The sequence below is a fragment of the Adiantum capillus-veneris genome, chromosome 9 (genome assembly GCF_014529385.1).
Source record: "Adiantum capillus-veneris isolate H3 chromosome 9, ASM1452938v2, whole genome shotgun sequence".
Taxonomy (NCBI): Eukaryota; Viridiplantae; Streptophyta; class Polypodiopsida; order Polypodiales; family Pteridaceae; genus Adiantum; species Adiantum capillus-veneris.
The window spans coordinates 45,961,908-45,984,769 of NC_140939.1; the positions used below are offsets into that span (position 1 = coordinate 45,961,908).

Here is a 22,862-nt window from a genome sequence, read left to right on the forward strand (position 1 = left end):
ATGGGTGGGAACCGAGCTCTCTTGTGGTGGTGTCCCCTCTGACTCTGTGGTACCCAGACTGAAGAAATCTGAGATGCGTCTCTGGGACTGTCTCTGTCTTTGCCCATTCAATAGAGCGTCTCTATGTCTCTGAATCTCAAGTAGGAATAATCCGAGACATCTTTGATCCTGATATCTCATGACTCTGTCTAACGAGTCAAAACCATCTCTGAATAGACAATGAAAGAGAGAGAGAGAGAGAGAGAGAGAGAGAGAGAGAGAGAGAGAGAGAGAGAGAGAGAGAGAGAGAGAGAGAGAGAGAGAGAGAGAGAGAGAGAGAGAGAGAGAGAGATAACTCTGTTTCCGTATCTCCTCACCTGCACACGTAAAGGTTTGTCTCTCTTTTAGTGAGCAGTGCCCTGTCAAATTAGCAACCCAGAATTTGCATCCAAATTGCCTCGGCTACCAAACTAGTCGTGCCATTTTGTTTGAATTGAGGAGCTTGCCTGAATGATGCATTTGAGCAGGTCTCTTGGCAACCTAAGCGGATGGATCGAGTCGTTGTTGGCGGTTGACAATGCAAAGAGGGGAGAGACCAGGGGTTAACATGCAGGGCAGCTGGGTGATTGAAAAGGGCACACAGGAATGGCAGCACCAGCATTTCCAAGAAGCCACGGTGGAGGTAAATGCAAACAGGGCAGGGCAGCCGAGTGATGACAAGGGCAAGCATGAAGGGCAACAACAACGTTTGCAAGAAGCCACGATGGAGGTAATTATAAAAGCTCGAAACTGGTGGCCCTTTGGCTTCCACCACGTTTCGCTCTCTTCTCTAAAATGCATGCCATCCCTTGATTTTCCGCATCACTAGATGCATGATGTAGCCGCCCCATGGATTTCCAGTACCACTCCCAAGAACCTACAGCAGCAGAGTCCAATGGGAGATCCCTGGCGCTATGTGGAATGGTATATACATAATGACATGGCTGTTGGAAAGGTGATCAGCATATTGCTGCAGGCCTTGCTCAATGGACGTGAAGAGGCCAACATCAGAGTGGTCACGTGGCAGCTTGGAAATAGTGAGTGGTGAGGGGTCAACGAAAGCACATGAAAGGCATTCGATGCAGGATCGAGGTGAGGGTGTTTCTGTGTACAAGTGCATCAAGCTCTCATATGTTTTCTATGTTTTCATGGTTGGGAGAGAGGGAGGGAGAGAGAGAGAAAAGGAGGAGGGGATTGCTTAATTACCGAATATGTAGAAGTTGCAAAGACGAGAGGTACCCCAACCAAAGTGGGCACCAGAATGTACTCTGATTCTTAAAGGGAAACGATGGCAACTTCAACGACATGTGCTTGCGCTACAACAACTTCAATCCCATCTCGTGGTGCGACACCCTCATCAGATTTCGGCTTTCTCGCTTCTCCAAGAAATTCAAAAGCAAGGTGGTTCTGTAATCTATCAGAAAGCCAGCTAGAAGTAGCATAAAACCATCAAGATTAATTTCCAAAGGTGTATCTTATGATGATATTGTAGGTGGTGCACTTACCTTATAGATTCCTTTTCTATCTTTACTTGCCTTGCGATTTTTTCATGCTCTCAGACCCTTGCCCGACGTTTGACAAGAGTTCAAGGGCTCTGCTCTGGCATTGGCCGTCTACCTTAATAAATGCTAAGGTTTTCCTCATCCATTAATTGCTAGCAACAAATGCTCTCTTTATCTACCTAATGCATGCACATATCATTGTGTGAGAGGTGACAGCCTTCATAGAGGGAATGTTTTTTTCTATTTTGAATGCATAAGTAACAAGGTTAAATGCTCTATGCTTCCTTAAAAAATCATGTGTAAGCAGATGCCATGAAATTTTAGGTTTCTTTTAACCTATACTTTGGAAGAAATAGTGAGATAATAGATTTCTACTTATGGATAGATTCTCCTTATGAATAGAGTTCTCTTTATGGATAAGTGTTCTACAACACGACTCTGAAGAGGTTTTTTCAACGTTTCAAGTTTTGTTGATTTGTAAGCACCCAGACATACATCAATACAGTGTATATATATATCAATGTAAATTGGTACGTAGCTGCATATATTACATATCATCCATAGTGGTGTAAGGAGGGACCTTTAGCTGCCCTATAATAGGGAAAGGGAGCTCCATGCTATATATATTGTTAGTCAGGGGTTGTTGAAAGAAAAAGTTGTGCTTGGCATTGCCTTGGTCGACATGTATGCCAAATATGGTGCGCTTCATAAAGCACAAAAAAGTGCTCGAGGAGCTTCCTATCCAAAATGTTGTCTCTTGAAATGCATTGAATGTGTGATATGCCCAACTTGGGTGGCAGGGCCAAGAAGCTCTGGCCTATTTATAGCAGATGCGAAGCATGGGTGTCTCTCTAGATGCAATTATATACGCTTGCATCTTGAAGGCAAGGGTAAGGGTTACGAGGCTCTGGGTAATTTTTAGTAGATCTACAGAGAGTGCATCTTTCAAAATGCAATTAGGTACACTTGCACCTTGAAGGCATGTGGCATCTCTTTCTGTGACAACCACGTTTTTCATGGCCATTTCTCTAGCCTACCCTAAGGGATTGCATATAGATAGTGGTGGCATGCCTAAGCTAAGAAAATCCACATAGCATTCTTGGAGGTGGTGCCGTTTTACTAGTGTGTATTGTTTTTGCCCAATTTTTCATAGTTTTGGAAATAAACCACCCTTAATCTCTTATGAGTAAGGTATAGAGTGTTATATAACTAGATCTTGCAGTTTTCAATATATTGTCAAGCTTCTAAGAACAGAAAATGTTTTTATTTAGGAAAAAGACCAAAATATCCCTCTAATTTGTGGAAATTCCCAAAATACCCTTGTATCTATTTTAGTTGGATTGTTCACGATTTCCTAATCTTTATTCTTTTTGACAATGTATATCCGTTTTTTAGTGCTTAGCATGTAATTTGTCACAAATTACCTCCCAAAAAAAGACAATTATGTTTAAAAATAATGAAGCAATTCATCGCCAAAGCCTACATAACCAGCTCAAATTCTAGTTTTAGTATCTTGTATTCATAGACAATTAGTCTTCTTATGAAGAGCTACATTTTTTTTTAATTTTTGGATAAATTTACTCACAACGAGGGGTATTTTGGGAATTTTGAAAAATTTGAAGGGCATTTTGGGAATTTTTGACAAAATATGAGGGGTATATTGTGAATTTTTGAAATTTGAAGAGTATTTTGGAAATTTCTACAAATTAGAGGGGTATTTTGGTAATTTTCCCTTTGATTTATGATTATGAACTATTCATCGAGTTTTTTTTAATAATTTTTACTTTGGTGAAATTTTTAGTAGCTTTGGTGTAGTCTAGCGGTAATTCTTTTTTCGTATAGGGACTACCATATCCTAAAACTATTCTTTTTGAGCTTTGGGACACCTAATATTTCTCTTTTGCTAATAATGCAACGGTGGGATAGATTTTAAGGATCACACATTTTGAGTTGCAATTATATACTTGTTCACATTGCTACTTTGACGAAAGAATTATGGTAGCTTTGTAGCTAATATGCAACTCTCATTAAAGATTTTGAGGTCGATTTTAGTGCTTAATAAGTTTTTTTTTTTTTTTCCGAGAAAAAGATCCTTCTATTAGTCAATGAAAACTGCCCATAGGACTACATCCACCTCTGCAGGAGAGGGCAACAACAAGCATGATGGGGAGACTCTCCCAATGAAAAAACAGCATATATACAATGAGGCTAAATCAAGAAATGGGAGGAGGGAAGAGCCACACAGGTGGACAGTAGTGCCATGTGCCATCTGGCCATCCCCTGGACAATGGTGTAGAAAGGCCCAGGGCGCCAGAGTCGAAGGAAAGCCTCGCGGCGCTCTCGCATGCGGTCGGAGCTGCCCTGTAGTCCCTCAAGCTATCCTCTGAGAGTATGGATCAGCTCTAGCCAAAAGTCACGAACAGTCTGTGCTGGTGGCACAGGGCGAGCCTCAAAGATGCGGAAACAGGGGGCCCGCCAGATGAACCAGAGAGCTAGGCCGCTGATGAGCTCCCAACACTCCTCTCTCTCACTGCACCACTCTTGTGGAGTAAGATCTGTAGCAGGCTGGAGAGTAGGTCGCCCCCCCTGCATCACTATCATCCTGCTGGTGGAAGATAGCTCAAATTGAAGTGCCGGGCCCGTGAGGGTGGACCAAGCCGCTGCCCCCCAAGTGTACTGTTGAGCCGTGGAGAGGACAGGCATCAGCCGAAAAACTCGTAGCCACACCTGTTGGGCCGAGGGACAGTCCCAAAGACAGTGACGTTGACTCTCCACCAGCTGGTCACAGGCTGCACATGCGGCCGAGAGACCACTATGCACAAGCCAGCTCCCTACTGTTGTGGCTTTGTGTGCAACTAGCCACTGGAACAAAGTGACGCGCCTCAGCTGTTTGGAGTCCCACAGCCTCTGCCAAAAAGCTGCCAAGAACTCGACTGTGAGGCCCTCCTCCTGCCAATGGCGTGCTGTAGTGGAGCGGGCCTCTCTCTGTGCTGCAAGTATATGACGTCCAAGCCGAACAGTGTACTGAAAAAAGGGGACTCTTGGGCGGTCTGCAGAAGAGAAGGGGTCCCTCAGCCACTCACCAGGATCCCATTGTACTCGTGCCAGTGGACAACACTCCCAAGCCCATAGCCTCGAGTGTCCTGTCTCAAGAGCTGTTGGGTTAGGGTCGATGACGCAAGTCCTCCCACAGATTCCCACAACTCGGATCCTCTGGAAACAGCACTCTGCTACTTGCGGGGCCTCTAATGCAACTCGCTGTAATCGTCCCCCACCCTGAAGCTCGAAGAACAGGGCTGGGACAGTCTCTGAGCAAGCCCTGACCGAAATGAGAACCTCCAGTCGTGTGAAGGCTCCCATCCACCGGGGTGCTATTGGCTCGAGAGGCATGAGCCACTCAGCTGGAACTGACTCTGAGATGTCCTGACACATGCTCTGCACCCGTCTCATGCTCTGTAGCTGGACAGCGTGCACCTCCTCTAACAAACCTGTGAACGCTAGCCAGTCACCTAGAGAGCGCGCTGGACCTGCTGCCATGGGACCCCAAGAAACATGAGGCCGACTCCCAACCAAGTGGCCTCTCTGAGTGCTAACCATGGGGTTCCAGACGAGGGGCTGCTGTAGGCGCTCCTCCGGGCTCCTCCGTGCACGTCGGCTATCTCTGCTCTAGGCCACGCCGTAAGAGCTCCCAAGATCGAAGCAAACTCACCGCGAATCGGTCCTCCAGTCTCTTGCTCAAACCAACTCGGCGCAACTCTGTAAAGATCCATATGGTCGAAGGTTGCCAAGGGCCTCCTGACTGAGGCACCCTGGCATGAAGCCTCTGGAGCAAGAACTCCTTCCAGGGCTCCTCGCCTGGAAGAAGTCCTCTGACGACGAACTTCCCAAGAAGGGCTCTGCTGTGCTGTGCTGGATCAATGATCCCAAGTCCTCCCTGAGAACAAGGAAGTGTGATGACCGACCAAGCCACCTTGGCTCGGGCAATCTGAGTGTCGCGACCTGACCAAAGGAAGTTCCTGATCAGCCTCTCTACCTGGCTGATACAAGAACTTGAGAAGATCCAGCAAGAAGTGATGTACCACATAGTCGCCAACAACACCTGGTTGGCAACTACTACTCTACCAGCTAGCGAAAGTCGTGTTGAGCTCCAATGTAACAGCTTTCTCCTGATGGACAGGAGAAGAGGGGCAATCTACTGCTCGGGGGACAAGTCCAAACCAACCTGACAACCCAAGTACCGAACTGCAGTCCCTGGAGGAATCCACCTGAAACCCTCTCCTGGCATCCAATCTTGCACAGGAGCACTGCCAACCGAGAAAGCGATTGTCTTTCTCCAGTTGATCAGTGCGCCTGATGCACAGCAGAAGGTCTCCAAAGCCTGCTCACATCTGTGTAAATTGGCCTCCTGGCCCTCTAAGTACAAGGCTGAGTCGTCGGCAAACTCAGCGTCCAGAAGCTCATCTCTCCGTATAGGGAGTCCTAAGCCCCTCATACCAACTTGCTGTGACACCAAAAATCTGCTCATCGCCTCCGCATAGAACAAAAAGAGAAAGGGGGCAAGAGGACAACCCTGTCGGACCGATCGTGTGAGCATGAAGCACTCACCTCTACCTCCTGCCAAAAGCACCTGACTGTGAGCCCGTCTGTACAAAGTTGACACCCCTCTGATCCAAGCATCTGAGAAGCCCATCCAGCGTAGCGTGCCCTCTAAAAAGTCCCAGTCAACTCTGTCGTATGCCTTCTCAAAATCGAGAAGAAGAATCACAAGGTCCTCCCCACGGAGTCGTGCCAGGGCAGAAGCCTCCCAGAAAGTGAAGATGTTGTCAAGGATACTGCGTTCCTTGACAAAACCTGTCTGAGTCCCATGTATAAGGCTCTCCAAAAGTGGCTGAATCCTCAAACTCAGAGCCTTGGCAAGAATTTTGTAGGCTGAGTTGAGAATGGTGATGGGGCGCCACTGTCGAATCTCATCCAAGGAGCCACCCTCCTATGGAATGAGGTAAATGAGGCCCTCACTCATGCTATCCGGCATCACTCGTGTGTGTAGAATGTACTGAAAGGCACTACAAAGATCTGGGCCAAGCAGGTCCCAGTACTCCAAGAAGAAGCTGGGAGTTAGCCCATCCTCACCTGGACAGCTACCACGAGGGAGGGCCCTAAGAGCCGTGCAGCTCCTCAAGCTGAAGAGGTATCTCTAGCCTCTGGCGCCTCTCCTCAGTCACAAGACAAGGCATCTGTGCCCAAACCTGCACCTTCCATGCATCCTGTCTCTCTGACTGGGGCTTAGCCGACAATAACTCATGGTAAAAGTCAGTAGCAACTGCACGCATATCCTCGGGCTCACAAACAACTGACCCATCGGGTCTCCTCAACTGATTGACCTTGGCATGCGAGTGCCGAGGTCCCACTGTCTCAAAAAAAGCACCTGTCACTTTGTCACCCACCTGAGTCCATTGAGATGCCTGTCTGTGAAAGGCAAACTCATGGCGCCTCTCCTCTGAGCAAGCAAGCTCCTGTCGAGCCTGCTTTAACTGCTCCTCCAACCATGGACTGTCTGGATGCTGCTCCTGCATCCTCTGTAGTGAAGCAATGCCTCGTCTGAGACGCTGCTCCTCCTCTCTCGTTGCAGCTCGTCGAGCCAGAGACTCTTGGAGAAAAAAGTGGCTAAGCTGAGCTAGGCCTGAGGCCACTCTCTCTGCAGGTGGAGCCTGGTTGTCCATGCCCTCTGTCCAGAGAGCCTCGACCCTCTCTCTGAGTGCTGAGTCCAACAAGACCTGCTCTGGGATGCGAAGAATCGTGCTTCCACTCCTCTGCCCGTCTGCCACTGTGAGGATCACTGGTGCATGGTTCGAGAAGGATGTCCCTGCCAGGATGCCCATTGATCCCCCCGAGTCACTGAAGTGGTCACTAGTGTAGAAGCGATCTATGCGCGATAGATTCACTCCTCCCACTCTGCGGTCCGATCTAGAGAAGGCAAGACTCTCTGGAGGCCTCACAAAGCCAGAATGCTTCCATGTATCTGAGACCCTCAAAGTCATACACAACCTCTCCCAAGCTGCTAACTCGACTCCATGCATAGTAGCATGGCTGCCTCCGATCCTGTCAGAAGGGTCCTCCAACATGTTGAAGTCCCCTCCTACACACCACTGGTCAACCTGGGGCAAAGACTCAACAATCTGTGACCAAAACTCTGCACGAGCACTCGCCACATTGGGTGCATAGATGTTCAGGAAACCCACAAGGCCATCCTGAACCAGCATAGTAATCCACTGAGCCCTGCCTCACACAATAATCCCTTTGTCCACAATGGCCTGCTGCAATGAGTTCGCAATAGTCATACATACCCCACCCTGGATGCCTGCAAGTCCAAAAGCAGCTGAAAAGGTATCATAACGTCCACGCAAAATCTGACCACATCGCCGAATGCGGCTCTCAGACAAATGGTGCTCTTGAAGCATAAGGAGATCAATCTCTCCTCCCACAAGGCAACGCTGAAGCTCCTGATGCAATCGGCCCCGCTGTCGCTGAAACTGGGGCCCACCTAGTCCCTGCACGTTCCACGAGACGATCCTCTTGGGGAGCGAGAGAGAACAGATGCTGCCGCAGTAGCAAGACGGGCTATCTTCGAGGCTGTCTTGGATGGGGAGTAATCCGCATCCGAGCGTCCTCTAGATAGGCGAGACTGCAGTGAGTGCTTAGTCCAAGCCCAAGCAGAGCGAGCCGTGCGTAAAGCAACCTCCTCTGTCTTGGAGTCCTCATGAATGTATACATAGCAAGGCAAACACTGCGTATCAGCAAAAAAGTACACCACAATGTGTCTACATCCTGCTGAGTTTGGGGGTGTCACCGCAAACTTGACCAGTGGCCACAAAGTCTACAGCAAATCTGTAACGCCAAGTTCTCCCATGTGGTGAGAGAACTCGAGAACCTGTGTATGCAACCATCCGACCACTGAGTCGAGGGACCACTCTGTCTCAGTCCTACCACAGAGGGGGAAGGAGAAACCAACTGCCGAGTCCAAGGCCCCTGTCCCCCTAGCGGCGAGGAGCAAAGCGTGGACCCTGAAGCAGGTTGCCTCATGGTCTGCTGCGGAATCGTCGAGAAAGCGAGTGAACCCGTAATCGAAGAAATCCCAGCGGCGTCGGAGGTCAATGCTCGTCAGACCACGAGGGATAGTTGCAAGGGAAGATGTCTGAATGTGCAGAGGGGGCCGCAAGAAGGGCCGACCCTCTCTCGCTAGGCGACTCGTGGCAAAGGCGCTGCCAAGAGATCTCCTAGCCACCGGCGAGGGACGAGTCTCCTGAGTCAACTGTGGTACTGAAGCAGGAGGAGGGGGAGAAGGAGCTGGGGGGGGGGGGGGGGGGGGGGGGGGGGGGGGGGGGGGGGGGATAGGGGAACGAGGTGGGGAGTGGGCGAGAGCAGAGGGCGGGGGAGGGGAAATCGGAAGGCGGAGCAGCTGGCGAGGGTGAAGCGGAGGTGGAGGCTGGCGTAGGGGGCTCCTCCTGCTCAAGAGGACCGAAGCGGTTCCCCGTGGGAACCCACTGCTGGTGAGTAGGCACCTGAGGGCCACTCTGAGTACCAGGCTGTCGCTGTGGCCCCTGGCGTCGACGGCCACGGGCCTGCTGCCACCCCTCCTCCGCTGGAGCCCCAAGCTCGGAGGGTGGCTCTGAATCTGTGCGCTGTGTCGCTAGCTGTGGCTGCGGCCCAGCCTTGGCAAGCTGGGGCTGAGGCTGGGCTGAGGTGCGGGTCGTGGTCTCCTCCGTGGACAGGCCTTCGCGAGGTGGCCCATCTGTCTGCAAATGAAGCACTGGTTCGGGAGACCTGAGTACTCCACACTCTGTCTAAACCAACCCCCACTCACCCGAGGCAGAAGGATGACCTGCGGGAGTGTGTGGCTATTTCTGACCAAAACTCGAACTGAAGGGATGCCATCTGCCTTGGCTGCTACTGATGCTGCCGTACGAGGTGTCTCTAGGACAGTCCCGATGGCGTAGCCAATCCTGGAGAGAAGTGGAAGGTACTCCCTCCGTAAACCCGGAAAGCAGATTGAGATGGGGATGTCTACCTCCTCTACTAGCACATCCGATGTCGGTTCAAAACCATGTCGCCATTGTCGAAAGTGGGCGCGTGATGCTCGGATGGCGAGTGGACTCATAGCTATGACCTTGGAGGCCATCTCGGAAGTCTCGAACTCAATCTGGTAGTACCCCCGTCCGAGAATCTGGACATCCAAGATCTTGCCCACCTCTGCGAGAAGGCGGACTTGGAGAAGGTCTCGCAGCTCTCCTCTGCTAGGACGGGTGCCGAGAACCTTGCAGATGACAGAAGTCGCCTGCAAGTGTTCTACCTCTACGGCAAGGCTCGCTTGCTCTGTCGGCGAGAGAGCAAGTCGAATGGTGGGCTCAACGGGGTCGGGCGAAGGGGCTTCAGGCGAGTCCCTCTGAGGTGGAGCTGGAGCCTCCATCTGTGTCTATTGCTGAGTTGAAGAAGCGGGCGGTGAAGAAAATCTGCAAACGAGTACGCCAAGCACTTGTCCGAAGAAAAAGTGTTGCCGAGCCAGGTGCAGAAGACCTTCGGGAGCGATGAGGACGGGGGGGGGGGCGATGTGGGCAGCCGGGTAATGTGCAGGTGCACAAGCGGCAGCGAGCGGGGGGATGGGGTGGGGATGGCAACGCGAGAGGAGGGCAGCGGGCAGCCTTTGGGGCAGCGCGAAAACAGGGCGGGGCAGCGGGCGGGCTGTGGGGTAGCGCGCAGGGGCTGATGGGGGCGGGGGGGTAGTGTAGGGGCAGCGGGTGAGGGAGGGGGGGGGGAGATGTTAGCGATGGCGCAGCAAGGGAGGGGCGAGCAGCAGAAGCGAGCCAAACTAAAAAATTTATGCTTAATTGCAACCGCACTCATAGTGCTTAATAAGTTTGTCCAAAATACTCCTAGATAGCAGACTTTGATGCTTTCGATGTTTTTTTTGGATTTTGTATGAATGCAAAGGGTCAAAATGTATCAAGAAAGTGCATAACTAGTGGCAATAGTAATGAGGCTATAGAAATGAAGAAGAAATGATTCTCTTATACCTAATTCTATAGTGTTAAAAAAGCCATGATTGTTAGATCAAACCATGAAATCCATGAAGATTAATGGCATGCTCACTAAGATTAAGTGTAGTTTTCAACTTTTGGAACACAGCTCTCCAGAAATGATTATCAAACTTTTGATCTCTGTCACTAATGATAATAACTAAAAGACCATATAGTCTATATATATGCTCTATAAATAGCCATGCTAATTTCGATGTCCTAACCGTAGTCTTAGTGGAATGAATCGACACATCTTTGTTAGACGGTGTATAATGACCCATATGGCATCATGGCCGCTATTTGTATTAGGTAGCTCTACTACAAAATCCATAGAGATACTCTTCCAATTACCTTGTGAAATCTCTAAAAGATGTAAAAGGTTACCTATCTTGAAGCGCTCTGCCTTATTAACTTGGCACTGTTGGTAGTTTAGTACGTACTCTTGAACATCATGATGTGAACATGACCAATGAAATTACCGTCGAACTAAGGTATACGTCTTATGAATACGTGGATGACCAGCAGTTGGACTATCGTGACACTCAAATAATCTTTGGCAAGTAGTGTCTGAGTCCTTTGGCACACATACTCTACCCTTGTGGAGTAGCCATCCTCAATGGAAAAATTCTTCTATCGCTTAAGTTCGTCCTGATTAGGGGTGAAGCACTGTCTGTTGGCGTTTTTATGTGCGCGTGCAGAAACATGTTGATCCGGTCGTGCAAAGATATGTGAGTGTGAGGGATTCGTTCTTAAAACTGTACTCTACGCTTTGGCATATGATTGATCTTGTAAACACTCTCATGATCAAACACCACTTCGAACTCGGGACCATATAAATAGTGTCACCACTTTTGTAAAGCGTGACAAAATCTCTTGCATCCTAGTTCGCATCCCATAACTAGGTGGTGCCCCTATTTTGTTTGGGTTTGATTGTGGTTTGTTGTGTTGTGCTTGTTGTTGCCCCAGCCCCAATTGAGCAGCACGGCAGCCTTGAGGGGTGTTTAGAGGTCGCCTCTCTTGTTGCCCGCCCCGAACCGCCTAAGTAGTTGTAGACACTTCTCTCATCCTAGCAATCGTTGACCCACTTAAGTCGTTTGTGGTAGAGATGATTTAGTAATAAAGCAATTGGTGCCGTACTTCTCCAAGAGGGAAGAACTATAGCCTTTGAAAGTAAAAAGCTGGATAGAGCTCAACATAATTATTATCTCTATGAGAGGGAGCTCTATGCCATAGTCAACCAAGAGGAGGTGCAACAAAACGCATACAATCAATCTCACACACACATACGAAATGGCACAAGAGAGAGTTCGAGCAAAGGGAAGAAAGAGAGAGGAGTGGAATTTGTGCAAATACTTGATTGACAACTTGCAAGGTAAGATTGTATACTTATCACACTATCACGGAGCTTGTATAAACTAAACCAACAATCAGTGAATAGTAAACATTGCTAGTACACACACATTGTCTTAGGGTGTGGGAAACTTCTCATCACAAAACCCTCTTACAATGAGCAAGAAACTTGACAATGAAAACATACTAACCAGTTTCTCAAACAAGCTCAAATGACGGAACTTAAAAGATACGAGTCACCTTGCATTCACCAAATAACACGGCACAAGTGAAAGGACGACGATTCTAGAACCAAGACACGCCTTTGAAGCACCAAAACTTCAGATTGTTGAAAATGAAAGAGAATATACAATAGTGATTTTAGATCGGGCACTCACACTCTCTCACTTTGGGATGTGTAGCATCAAAGCTTCTCTCACACCAAGTGTGAAGCTCACAAGGTGATTACACCTAAATCTCTCTTCATGCCTATCATGTCTATAGTGTTAGGGTGCTATGTAAGAGCTTGGGGATGGTTTTACAAGAAGGAGATGGGCCTATTTGTAAGTTGGATACCCCTCATTAAGATGATTGGAAATCCTAATTTACAAGCTAGTAAATCTCGATTATGATTTCTTCTGAATATCAAAACATTGAGGGCCTTCTTTGTCTGCTTGAGTCATGGATATGGGCTCAAGAGAGCGCATTATTGATGGTAGATAAGATGTTTATAGGCTCATCAAGGTCATCTATGTAGGAATGAAAAGTTAATTTGTATTCAAAATGGCCCCACTCTAGCAAAACGTTTGGAAAAATAAAGTATAACTAGTATGTGACCCGCCAACTATTTTTGGCAAGAAGAACTATGGTCGAATGGTATCATGTCCTTCCTCTTCTCCTTCCTCCTCTAATGGGACAACATGTTCAAGTAATCTGTATACCTGAGATCAAGGTAGTGACAATCATACTTAATTGCTTGATTTATGAAGTAGAGATTATGACTATTCTTTAATGGCAACAGTTCCTCATCCTTTATTGTATCGCCTTAAATCATTTAGCTTTTCATGATCTAACATCAACTTTTTGAGATAATAAAAGTGCATAACTATTTGAATCAAAATAACAACTATAGTGTGTGATCTGCATGTTGGTGCACACCAACCAAAAGAGTGTACTATTAATCCCAGTGAAGCTCTTAAACCTTACCTCTCAATTATGTATACATAAGATGCAAATTTTGAGAGTCCTCATATAATGGGATATACAAAAGCATGTAACAAAACCTTCCTCTCAATTATGTATACATAAGATGCAAATTTTGAGAGTCCTCATATAATGGGATATACAAAAGCATGAGCAATGGCTAAAATATATAAAAGCATGAATCTCACAAATCTATAACAACTGTAAGCAGAAGGCAATGTCTAATTTTGATATTTTCAAAACCTTCTCTATAATAAAATCACCCAAATGTGATGCCAATGGATTTACAAACACAAAGATGTTTTATTCATACTTGACATTACTTAGTTCACGTAAAGTGTCAAAACTATTAGATAGCAAATGATATAGTTAGTGGCATACCATTGCTATACAAAGGATTCCTTGGTGGAGTCACAATTGATGGCACATAATAACTATAACACTATCTAAGTTCCCTATAGTTATCATACATCAACCAATCTTCCACAAGTTCTACATTATACACACCACAAAGTAATTGATGGTTTTCTTGATGCAAGGTTGATATATGGCATCTCTATAGGTTTTCCTTGGGAACCAGGTGGACGCTTGATTAAGTTTTTGATGCAGGGAATGCCAAGTGTTTTTGTGTGGGATCCAGGCGGCGAGTCTCATATCTCTTTTTGCTGCTGCTGAGCATGAATGCTCTAGCAGGCTAGGGGATGGCAAATTATGTTAGATGTTTTTTGGAGTAAGGGATTGTGCATATGTACATATGCATGCATGGTGCATCGAATAAAGGATTGCCCATTTTCCATAGCCAGGTGGTTATGTGGGGCCCACATGTGTATAGGCAGGACAGCATGTACATAGTGCATCGATTTTCATTATTACCAGTACTAGTGTGTTTTTTCTATAATAATGAGGAGTTGCATATCATAATGTTCAACATAATCTCCAAAGGAAAGCATTCCATAGGAGGAGTTGCTACCTAAATATTTGGGACTATAGAAAGAAAACCAAATTTGAAGAAGTAAGATGGTTTTTATAAGCCTAAAGACAACTGTCATAAAGAAGTTGAAACAATGGAAAAATAACATGGAACTTATATAGCTCCTGAGTATGTCATTTCAACCTTGAAGCTCATCGGACGCCTATTTTAGGTGAGCAATTTTGTGCGAGCACTTTTTGATAACAAGTGAGATATTTTTCCTCTACTAAATTTCTATTTACTGACTCAAATGCATGGTAAGAAAGTGATTGAATTTCTTGTCTACAAGACATGCATGGTAGTAAATTTGTTAATAATTGCAAATATAGCACAAGATTGTGAGACGATGTGGTGTACTATATAAATTGACCAACTCAATTGTGCTTCAGATATGTTCTAAAATTAAGCTACACATCATCAAGGACTTTGCAAACCAGTGCTGGAAAAGGAAAAAAAATCAAAAAGTAGGAAAACCAACATATGAGAAATCCTAGAGATAAATTGACCATATTTGAAGTTTTTAAGAATAATTTCTCTAAAATTTGTAGATTTTCTCACCTTCAAATTAAAATTTAGAGATAAAAACACATATCTAGCAATTTTGGGAATTATTCTAGTCCCATTTTTTAAAACGAGACTCAAAACATAAGTATTTTTTGTTATGTTTGATCTTTGTGGTTGTTTGTAAGGGCCCTTTGTACCATATAAAAATGAGGCACTAGCACATAAAAGTTGGCTCAAACTCACTTGTTGTGGTTGTGTGGTATATTAAGAAGAGGATTGAAGTTAAGTTTGAGCCTCACATGCCTCACCTAAACTAACAAGTGGACATACTCAAACTTAGTTCAAGGCACTAGAACAAGGATGTGAGGCTCAAACATAAGTTTAAACCTCACTTGTTCTTGCTCTCTGCAGGATACTAAGATGAGGATTGAACTTAAGTTCAAGATTCACATGCCTCACCTAAACTAGCACGAAGCCTCTGCAGCAAGAACTCCTTCCAGGGCTCCTCTCTTGGAAGAAGTCCTCTGACTACGAACTTCCCAAGAAGGGCTCTGCTTTGTTGTGCTGGATCAATGATCCCAAGCCCTCCCTGAGAATAAGAAAGTGTGATGACCGACCAAGCCACCTTGGCTCGGGAAATCTGAGTGTCACGACCTGACCAAAAGAAGTTCCTGATCAGCCTCTCTACCTGGCTGATACAAGAACTTGAGAAGATCCAGCAAGAAGTGATGTACCACATAGTCGCCAACAACACCTGGTTGGAAACTACTACTCTACCAGCCAGCGAAAGTCGTGTTGAGCTCCAATGTAACAGCTTTCTCCTGATGGACAAGAGAAGAGGAGCAATCTGTTGCTCGGGAGACAAGTCCAAACCAACCTGACAACCTAAGTACCGAACTGCAATCCCTAGGGGAATCCGCCTGAAACCCTCTCCTGGCATCCAATCTGGCACAGGAGCACTGCCAACCGAGAAAGCCACTGTCTTTCTCCAGTTGATCAGTGTGCCCGATGCACAACAGAAGGTCTCCAAAGCCTGCTCAAATCTGTGTAGATTGGCCTCTTGGCCCTCTAAGTACAAGGCTGAGTCATCGACAAACTCAGCGTCCAGTAGCTCATCTCCCCGAATAGGGAGTGCTAAGCCCCGCAGACCAACCTACTGTGACACCAAAAATCTGCTCATCGCCTCCGCATAGAATACAAAGAGAAAGGGGGCAAGAGGACAACCCTGTCTGACAGAGCGTGTGAGCATGAAGCGCTCACCTCTACCTCCTGCCAAAAGCACCTGACTGTGAGCCTGTCTGTACAAAGCTGACACCCCTCTGATCCAAGCATCTGAGAAGCCCATCCTGCGTAGTGTGCCCTCTAGAAAGTCCCAGTCAACTCTGTCGTATGCCTTCTCAAAATCGAGAAGGAGAATCACAAGGTCCTCCCCACGGAGCCGTGCCAGGGCAGAAGCCTCCTAGAAAGTGAAGATGTTGTCAGGAATATTGTGTTTCTTAACAAAACCTGTCTGAGTCCCATGTATAAGGCTCTCCAAAAGTGGCTGAATCCTCAAACTCAGAGCCTTGGCAAGAATTTTGTAGGCGGAGTTGAGGATGGTGATGGGGCGCCACTGTCGAATCTCATCCAAGGAGCCACCCTCTTTTGGAATGAGGTAGATCAGGCCCTCACTCATGCTATCAGGCATCACTCCTGTGTGCAAAATGTACTGAAAGGCACTACAGAGATCTGGGCCAAGCAGGTCCCAGTACTCCAAGAAAAAGCTGGGAGTCAACCCATCCTCACTTGGACAGCTACCACGAGGGAGGGCCCTAAGAGCCGTGTGCTGCTCCTCAAGCTGAAGTGGCATCTCTAGCCTTTGGCGCATCTCCTCTTGCACAAGACAAGGCATCTATGCTCAAACCTGCTCGCTCTCTGCATGCATCCTGCCGCTTTGATTGGGGCTCAGCCGACAGGAACTGAAACCGGCCTGTTGAATCCAAAAAGGGCGGTAGACTTTACTTCAAACCTTGATTTAGCTTTCACCCATTATTAGTCGTCTATTTTACTTGTACTTTCAAGACACAACAAAGGGGAGAGGGATACAGGCTGCTAGATTGCACCTGTATGAGTAGACTGACAACAGATTGGCCCCTAACTTAGGCGCCCCTTTCGGTATTTCTTTATTGTTCAAAAGAGGGAATAAACGCTGTGGTTCCCTACAAGCTGCCCCGCACAAACTCGGCTGAATTTCCACTGTTCCGACCTGATTTCGGTAGCATGACTGTACTAGGACACTTCACAGTTAGTATTCCCACGCATTGACTGATTTTCCCGACGCATACGGGCACTTTGCAAAACCTGGCGAGAATCTGCAGCACGCTGAATTCTCTGTTTTCAGCCCCGAAAATGCGCCAGATCACTTGTACAGCGGTCCCCTCGCGTCCCCGAACCTCCTGGGGGTATTAGGGTCCGTTTAGGGCCAAAACCCTAAACCTGCAAAAATACACAGCAGGCTGTAATTTACTGTTTCGGGCTCCGTTTCGCGTGCCGGTCGCATCCGTAGCAAGTTGTCGAGCTCCCGCACCTGTAGGGCTACTTGCCCTTTGAATCGGACGAGATTTCGAGCGTGAAACCTTTCCGAATCACCTGTACCTGCGGGGGATTAGCCGCTAGCTAATCTAGTACCTGTGCAAGAGGCTCTTGCCTCGGCAATCGCGCATGAACCCACACAACTGTACATTGGTCAAATGAAAAGCCCACTAGAGGGGCATAACATACTGCCAAAGGGGAGAGAGAGGGCAGTGCATAGCGTGCAGGGCATCACTCCTGGCACTGCATTGCGCATAAGAAGGAAAGCAAGCACTCCATAGCTCTTAACCTGTGACAAATTCTGAAAATCAGCCTCCTCTCTCATTTTAGGCGCCCCCTCTCTGGCCAGGAGTAGCAGAATGCTCACAGAGTGCCACATGGCACATTTTCCGACTTTGGGCATTCCCGGCTAAAAATATCTCAACTGGTGCATCAGTTGAATTTGCAGCAGAGCAAGAAAATGTTCCCCTTGTCATTCCGGAGGTAATGACGCCAACACATTTTCAGGTCCCAAAATAGCAGTTCCCTAAATTTTAGGAGATGCTGCCATTGTATCTTTCTAGGTCATCCGACCCTCTTTGTACACTGTGGCCACATCCAGAACTGAAATGTAGCCTCTGTAGCAAAGGATTCCACTTTGGCTAGTCAATGACCCCACTTGGCTAACCATAGTCCTTGTCCAACCTTAGTGCTCTCTTGCCCTCAGGCCTGGACTCCCTCTGGACAGTTCCACACTAGCTATGCAATGCAGGGCAGTTAGATTTCCCGAGGGGTGTTTCCAAAAAGTGAAAGTAAATAGATAATAAGAAAGAAATCAACAAAAAGGATAGATAGTAGTCACACGCTTGTGACATACTCCCCTCTTGAAATCTCAAACGTCCTCGTTTGCATCTATGTCGTACAGGCTCCTAGTCAACACTGATGTATTCAAAGACATGTACGACACATACATGCTCATTGTCAACCCTGGTGTATTCAACACCTCGTCGACACATGTATTGCCTGCGTGTGAACCCTGTCCCAATGACATAGTGGTAGCTTCGCACTGTGCCATTGCTTTGAGTCACTAACTTTCCAATGACAAAATGGTAGCTGCACATTTTGCCACTGTCTTATAGTACACGTTGGATCCCGTAACACTCTCAAGCATACCCAAACCGACAGTTCAAGAATGCAGTTACACATGTACTCTTTAATAGAAGCAATTACTGTATCCTTGACAAACTGATAAGAAATACTCACTTCTATAGCACTAACCAAACTTTTGGACATTCCATAAGAGCAATTGCCAAACTGACAATCTGTACAGCTCTAACATTAATGTAACAGGTATTTCATTTGAGCTCACTATAAATACCATATACATCATTTGTTTCAGAAGCCATTGTCACACTGACAATCCATGTAGCTTTGAAACTCAAGGGGTGAAGGTAGGTTGCAAACCGAAGGCTTCAAGGTAAAGTGATAACACAGTTGGTGACTCTGCAAGTTCACCTTCTTCCATCCACTTAGCATCCATTGGTGGATAGTTTCTGAACTTTACCAAATAACGCCTAGCAACCTTGCCTTTCACTTTCCTTTCCTTATGTGCCAAAATCTGTTCAGGGACCAAGATCTCGTCAAGTTCCTCGACTTCCGGCTGATCTTCAGCTGGCATATCTTCTGGCACATCACCCACATAGGGTCTGAGAAGACTCACATGAAACGCATTGTGAATCTTCCAATTGTCAGGCAATTTCAGCTTATATGCAACATCACTGATTATGTCGCATACTTGAAAAGGCCCATAGTAACGCATGCTGAGCTTTGGAAACAGTCTTTCCTTGCCCTTCATCTTCTTTAACCTTGCCTTTTCAAAGCGTAATCACCAAGTGAATATACCACTTCACGACGGTGACGATCAATTGCTTTCTTTTGCTTTGCCTGAGTCTTTTCTAAGGCCACTTTGACCTTCTTGTACATTTCATCCATGTCCTGAACATACTTATCTGCTTCAAATATCTTGTCCTTTGTATGCAGTATGGGAGGAACTTTCTTGCCACCTTCAACTATCTCAAAAGGTGCCTTGCCAGTTGATGAATGCACTGTATTATTGTATGCATACTCCACCAATGGCAAATACTTCTCCCACTTTCCTTTATGCTCTGACACATAGCACTTCAGCAGATCTAGGACAATAGAATTGGCCTCTTCTGACTGCTCATCTGTTTGAGGATGAAATGACGAAGAGAATTTGAGCGTGGTGCCCAATTTCTCAAACAAGCCTCTCCAGAACAAACTTGTCATGCGTGGATCACGGTCGCTAACAATCGACTGTGGCATGCCATGATACTTGAAAATATTGCTCATAAACAAACGTGCCATCTGATCTGGCTTTATCTTCTTCCTGACAGGAATAAAATGAGTCTGTTTGCTAAATCTACAAATAATAGTCCAAATACCATCGTTTCTTGTCTGCGTTCTTGGAAGATGAAAGATAAAATCCATAGCAATACTTTCCCATGGTTTATCTGGAATAGGTAGTGGTTGCAATAACCCTAGTGCCTTTTGCGTCTCAAACTTGACCTTTTGGCATATTAGGCATTCTCGCACAAAGGCATCCACATCTCTTCTCAATGTAGGCCAGTAGAAGAATGTCTCAACCGCTTTAACTGTAGCATCGATACCACAATGCCCTGCATACGGTGGGACATGACTCTCTTCCATAACTTTGCGTCGCAATGGCTTTGTGACACACAATCTGCCATGCATCATCATGAACCCGTCTTTAAGAAGATAGTGTTCATGACGTTGTCCATGCATTAGCTGCTCGAAGACCCTTGCAAAATCTTCATCATTTTCATACTGTTCTCTCATATCAGCAAGTGCATGATGATAAGGAATCGACACAGCTGAAATTTGTGGCTTCCTTGACAAGGCATCAGCCACAACGTTCTTCTTGCCTTCCACATGCACAATCTGAAAATGGAACATGGACAAGATATTTGCCCATCGCATATGCTTCTCAGATAACTTTGTCTGTGTCAAGAAGTATCGCAAGGTCTGATGGTCCGTTTGGACAACGAAATCTGCACCTAGCAGGTAGTGTTTCCAACTTAAGAGCGCATGAATCACAGCCAGTAACTCTTTCTCATAGACCTGCATGGTCATCTCTGGCCCTTGCAAAATTCTGCTCTCATAGGCTACTACCCTGCCATCTTGCATTAGCACTGCACCAATGCTACTACTGCAAGCATCACACTGGACCACAAATGACTTCCTAAGATCTGGCAACACAATGACTGGATCTGAAGTCATCTTTTCCTTTAAGAGATTAAAAGCTGAAATCTCTTTCTGTGTCCATCTAAAGGTGACTGCCTTCTTTTGAAGAGCATGTAAAGGTGAAGCAATCTCAACGAAATTTCGGATAAACCTTTTGTAATAGGAGCATAGTCCCAAGAAACTTCGGACATCGTGCACCGTCTTCAAATTTGGCCATGACTTGATCGCTTCAACCTTTGCAGGATCCATTTTGATACCATCCTTTGAGACAATGTGTCCCAGAAAGCGAATCTCTTCCAGAAAAAATTCACTTTTCTTTGCATTGATGAGCAACCTATGACTGCGTAGCTCTTCGAACACAATGGTCAAGTGATGCCTATGCTCCTCTTCATTCTTTGAGTAGACTATCATGTCATCCAAGAATGTACCAACAAACTGCCGGTGTGGACGGAAAATTCTGTCCATCATCCTATTGAACGTAGCAAGAGCATTTGTGAGACCAAAGGGCATCACTAAAAATTCGTAAAGGCCAAAAGTCGTTCTAAAAGCAGTCTTGTGCACATCCTCTGATCTAATGCGGATCTGATGGTACCCACTCTTTAGATCTATCCTGCTGAACATAGCTGCTCCTTCTAATTTGTCCATAATATCATCAATTCTAGGTATAGGGAACCTATTCTTGATGGTATTCTTGTTCAGTGCACGGTAGTCGATGCACATACGCCATGAGCCATCCTTTTTCTGCACCAACAACACTGGAGAACAGAATGGAGATGAACTGGGCTGAATCAGCCCCTTTTGTAACAGCTCCTGTACTTGGCTCATTATCTCTTTCCGCTAAGCCGCACTAACCCTGTACGGAGGCTTATTTGGTGGGCTACTGCCTGGCACCAAATCTATCGCATGGTCCTCGGGTCTCTCTGGCGGTAATTGAGACGGTAATGAATCGGAAAAACAGTCACTATACTGTTGTAAAAACATTGACCTTTCTTTATCTAACACAGATAAATTTGATTCATCACAATCTGAGACTTCACGTGCAAAAACCAAGTACGCAGAAAGATGCTTTTTCATTACAGAAGTAATAGTAGAAGCTGATACAGTGGGAATAGATTCCCCTTTAAGCTTTACATCCAGAATGTGAGTCTTTCCCCTGCTCTGTACAGTGATCTTTTTGTTGTAGGCATCCATGATTCCCTGTACACGAAACAACCAAGGAATACCTAACAACACATCACATCCGTCCAATGGCATGATGTAAAATTCTTCAGCATCTACATAGGACTGGATGTGTAGACGCAACTTTCCGATGATGGATGTCACAGCCTCTGTATGGCCAGGACATGCCAAACCTGCCTCTGTTGTATACCCCATCTCTTCAGGTCTGATCCTCAAGAAAAAAGTGGCTAAGTTGAGCTAGGCCTAAGGCCACTCTGTCTGCAGGTGGAACCTGGCTGTCCATGCCCTTTGTCCAGAGAGCCTCTACCCTCTCTCTGAGTGCTGAGTCCAACAAGACCCGCTCTGGGATGCGAAGCATCGTGCTCCCACTCCTCTGCCTGTCTGCCACTGTGAGGATCACTGGTGCATGGTCCGAGAAGGATGTCCCTGCCAGGATGCCCACTGATCCCCCCAAGTCACTGAAGTGGTCACTAGTGTAGAAGCATTCTATCCGCGATAGATTCACTCCTCCCACTCTGCGGTCCGATCTAGAGAAGCTAAGACTGGCTGGAGGCCTCACAAAGCCAGAGTGCTGCCATGTATTCGAGACCCTCAAAGTCATTCACAACCTCTCCCAATCTGCTAACTCGACTCCATGCACAGTAGCATGGCTGCCTCCAATCCTGTCAGAAGGGTCCTCCAACATGTTGAAGTCCCCTCCTATACACCAATGGTCGGCCTGCGGCAAAGACTCAACAATCTGTGACCAAAACTCTACCCGAGCACTCGCCACATTGGGCGCATAGATATTCAGGAAGCCCACAAGGCCACCTTGAACCTGCATAGTAATCCATTGAGCCTTGCATGGCACAATAATCCCTCTGTCCACAATGGCCTGCTGCAATGAATCTGCAATAGTCATACATACCCCACCGTGGATGCCTCCAGGTCCAAAAGCAGCTGACTAAAAGGTATCATATTGTCCATGCAAAATTTGACATCGCCGAATGCGGCTCTCACATAGATGGTGCTCTTGAAGCATAAGGAGATCAATCTCTCCTCCCACAAGGAAGCGCTGAAGCTCCTGACGCAATTGGCCCCGTTGTCGCTGAAACTGGGGCCCACCTAGTCCCTGCACGTTCCATGAGACGATCCTCATGGGGAGCGAGAGAAAACAGATGCTGCCGCAGCAGCAAGACAGGCTATCTTCCAGGCTTGCTTGGATGGGGAGTAATCCGCATCCGAGCGTCCTCTAGATAGGAGAGACTGCAGTGA

General features: G+C 46.7%; 1 protein-coding gene across 14 annotated transcripts in view; it reads left to right on the forward strand.

Moving 5' to 3' along the window:
• Positions 1-22,862, forward strand: part of LOC147450436 (pentatricopeptide repeat-containing protein At4g14820-like) — a 98,664-nt gene that overhangs the window by 57,773 nt on the left and 18,029 nt on the right. For 4 of the 14 annotated variants that reach the window (XM_086519670.1, XM_086519674.1, XM_086519673.1 and 1 more), the window contains one exon: positions 507-1,110. The exons of 4 other annotated variants lie outside the window; for them this stretch is intronic. In XM_086519670.1, coding sequence (XP_086375796.1) covers positions 1,005-1,110 — 106 coding nt within the window. In that variant the 5' untranslated portion in view covers positions 507-1,004. Of the gene's footprint in view, positions 1-506; positions 1,111-1,235; positions 1,420-22,862 lie in introns of all 14 variants that reach the window. 6 more of the 14 variants (XM_086519676.1, XM_086519678.1, XM_086519671.1 and 3 more) reach the window with 4 other exon arrangements.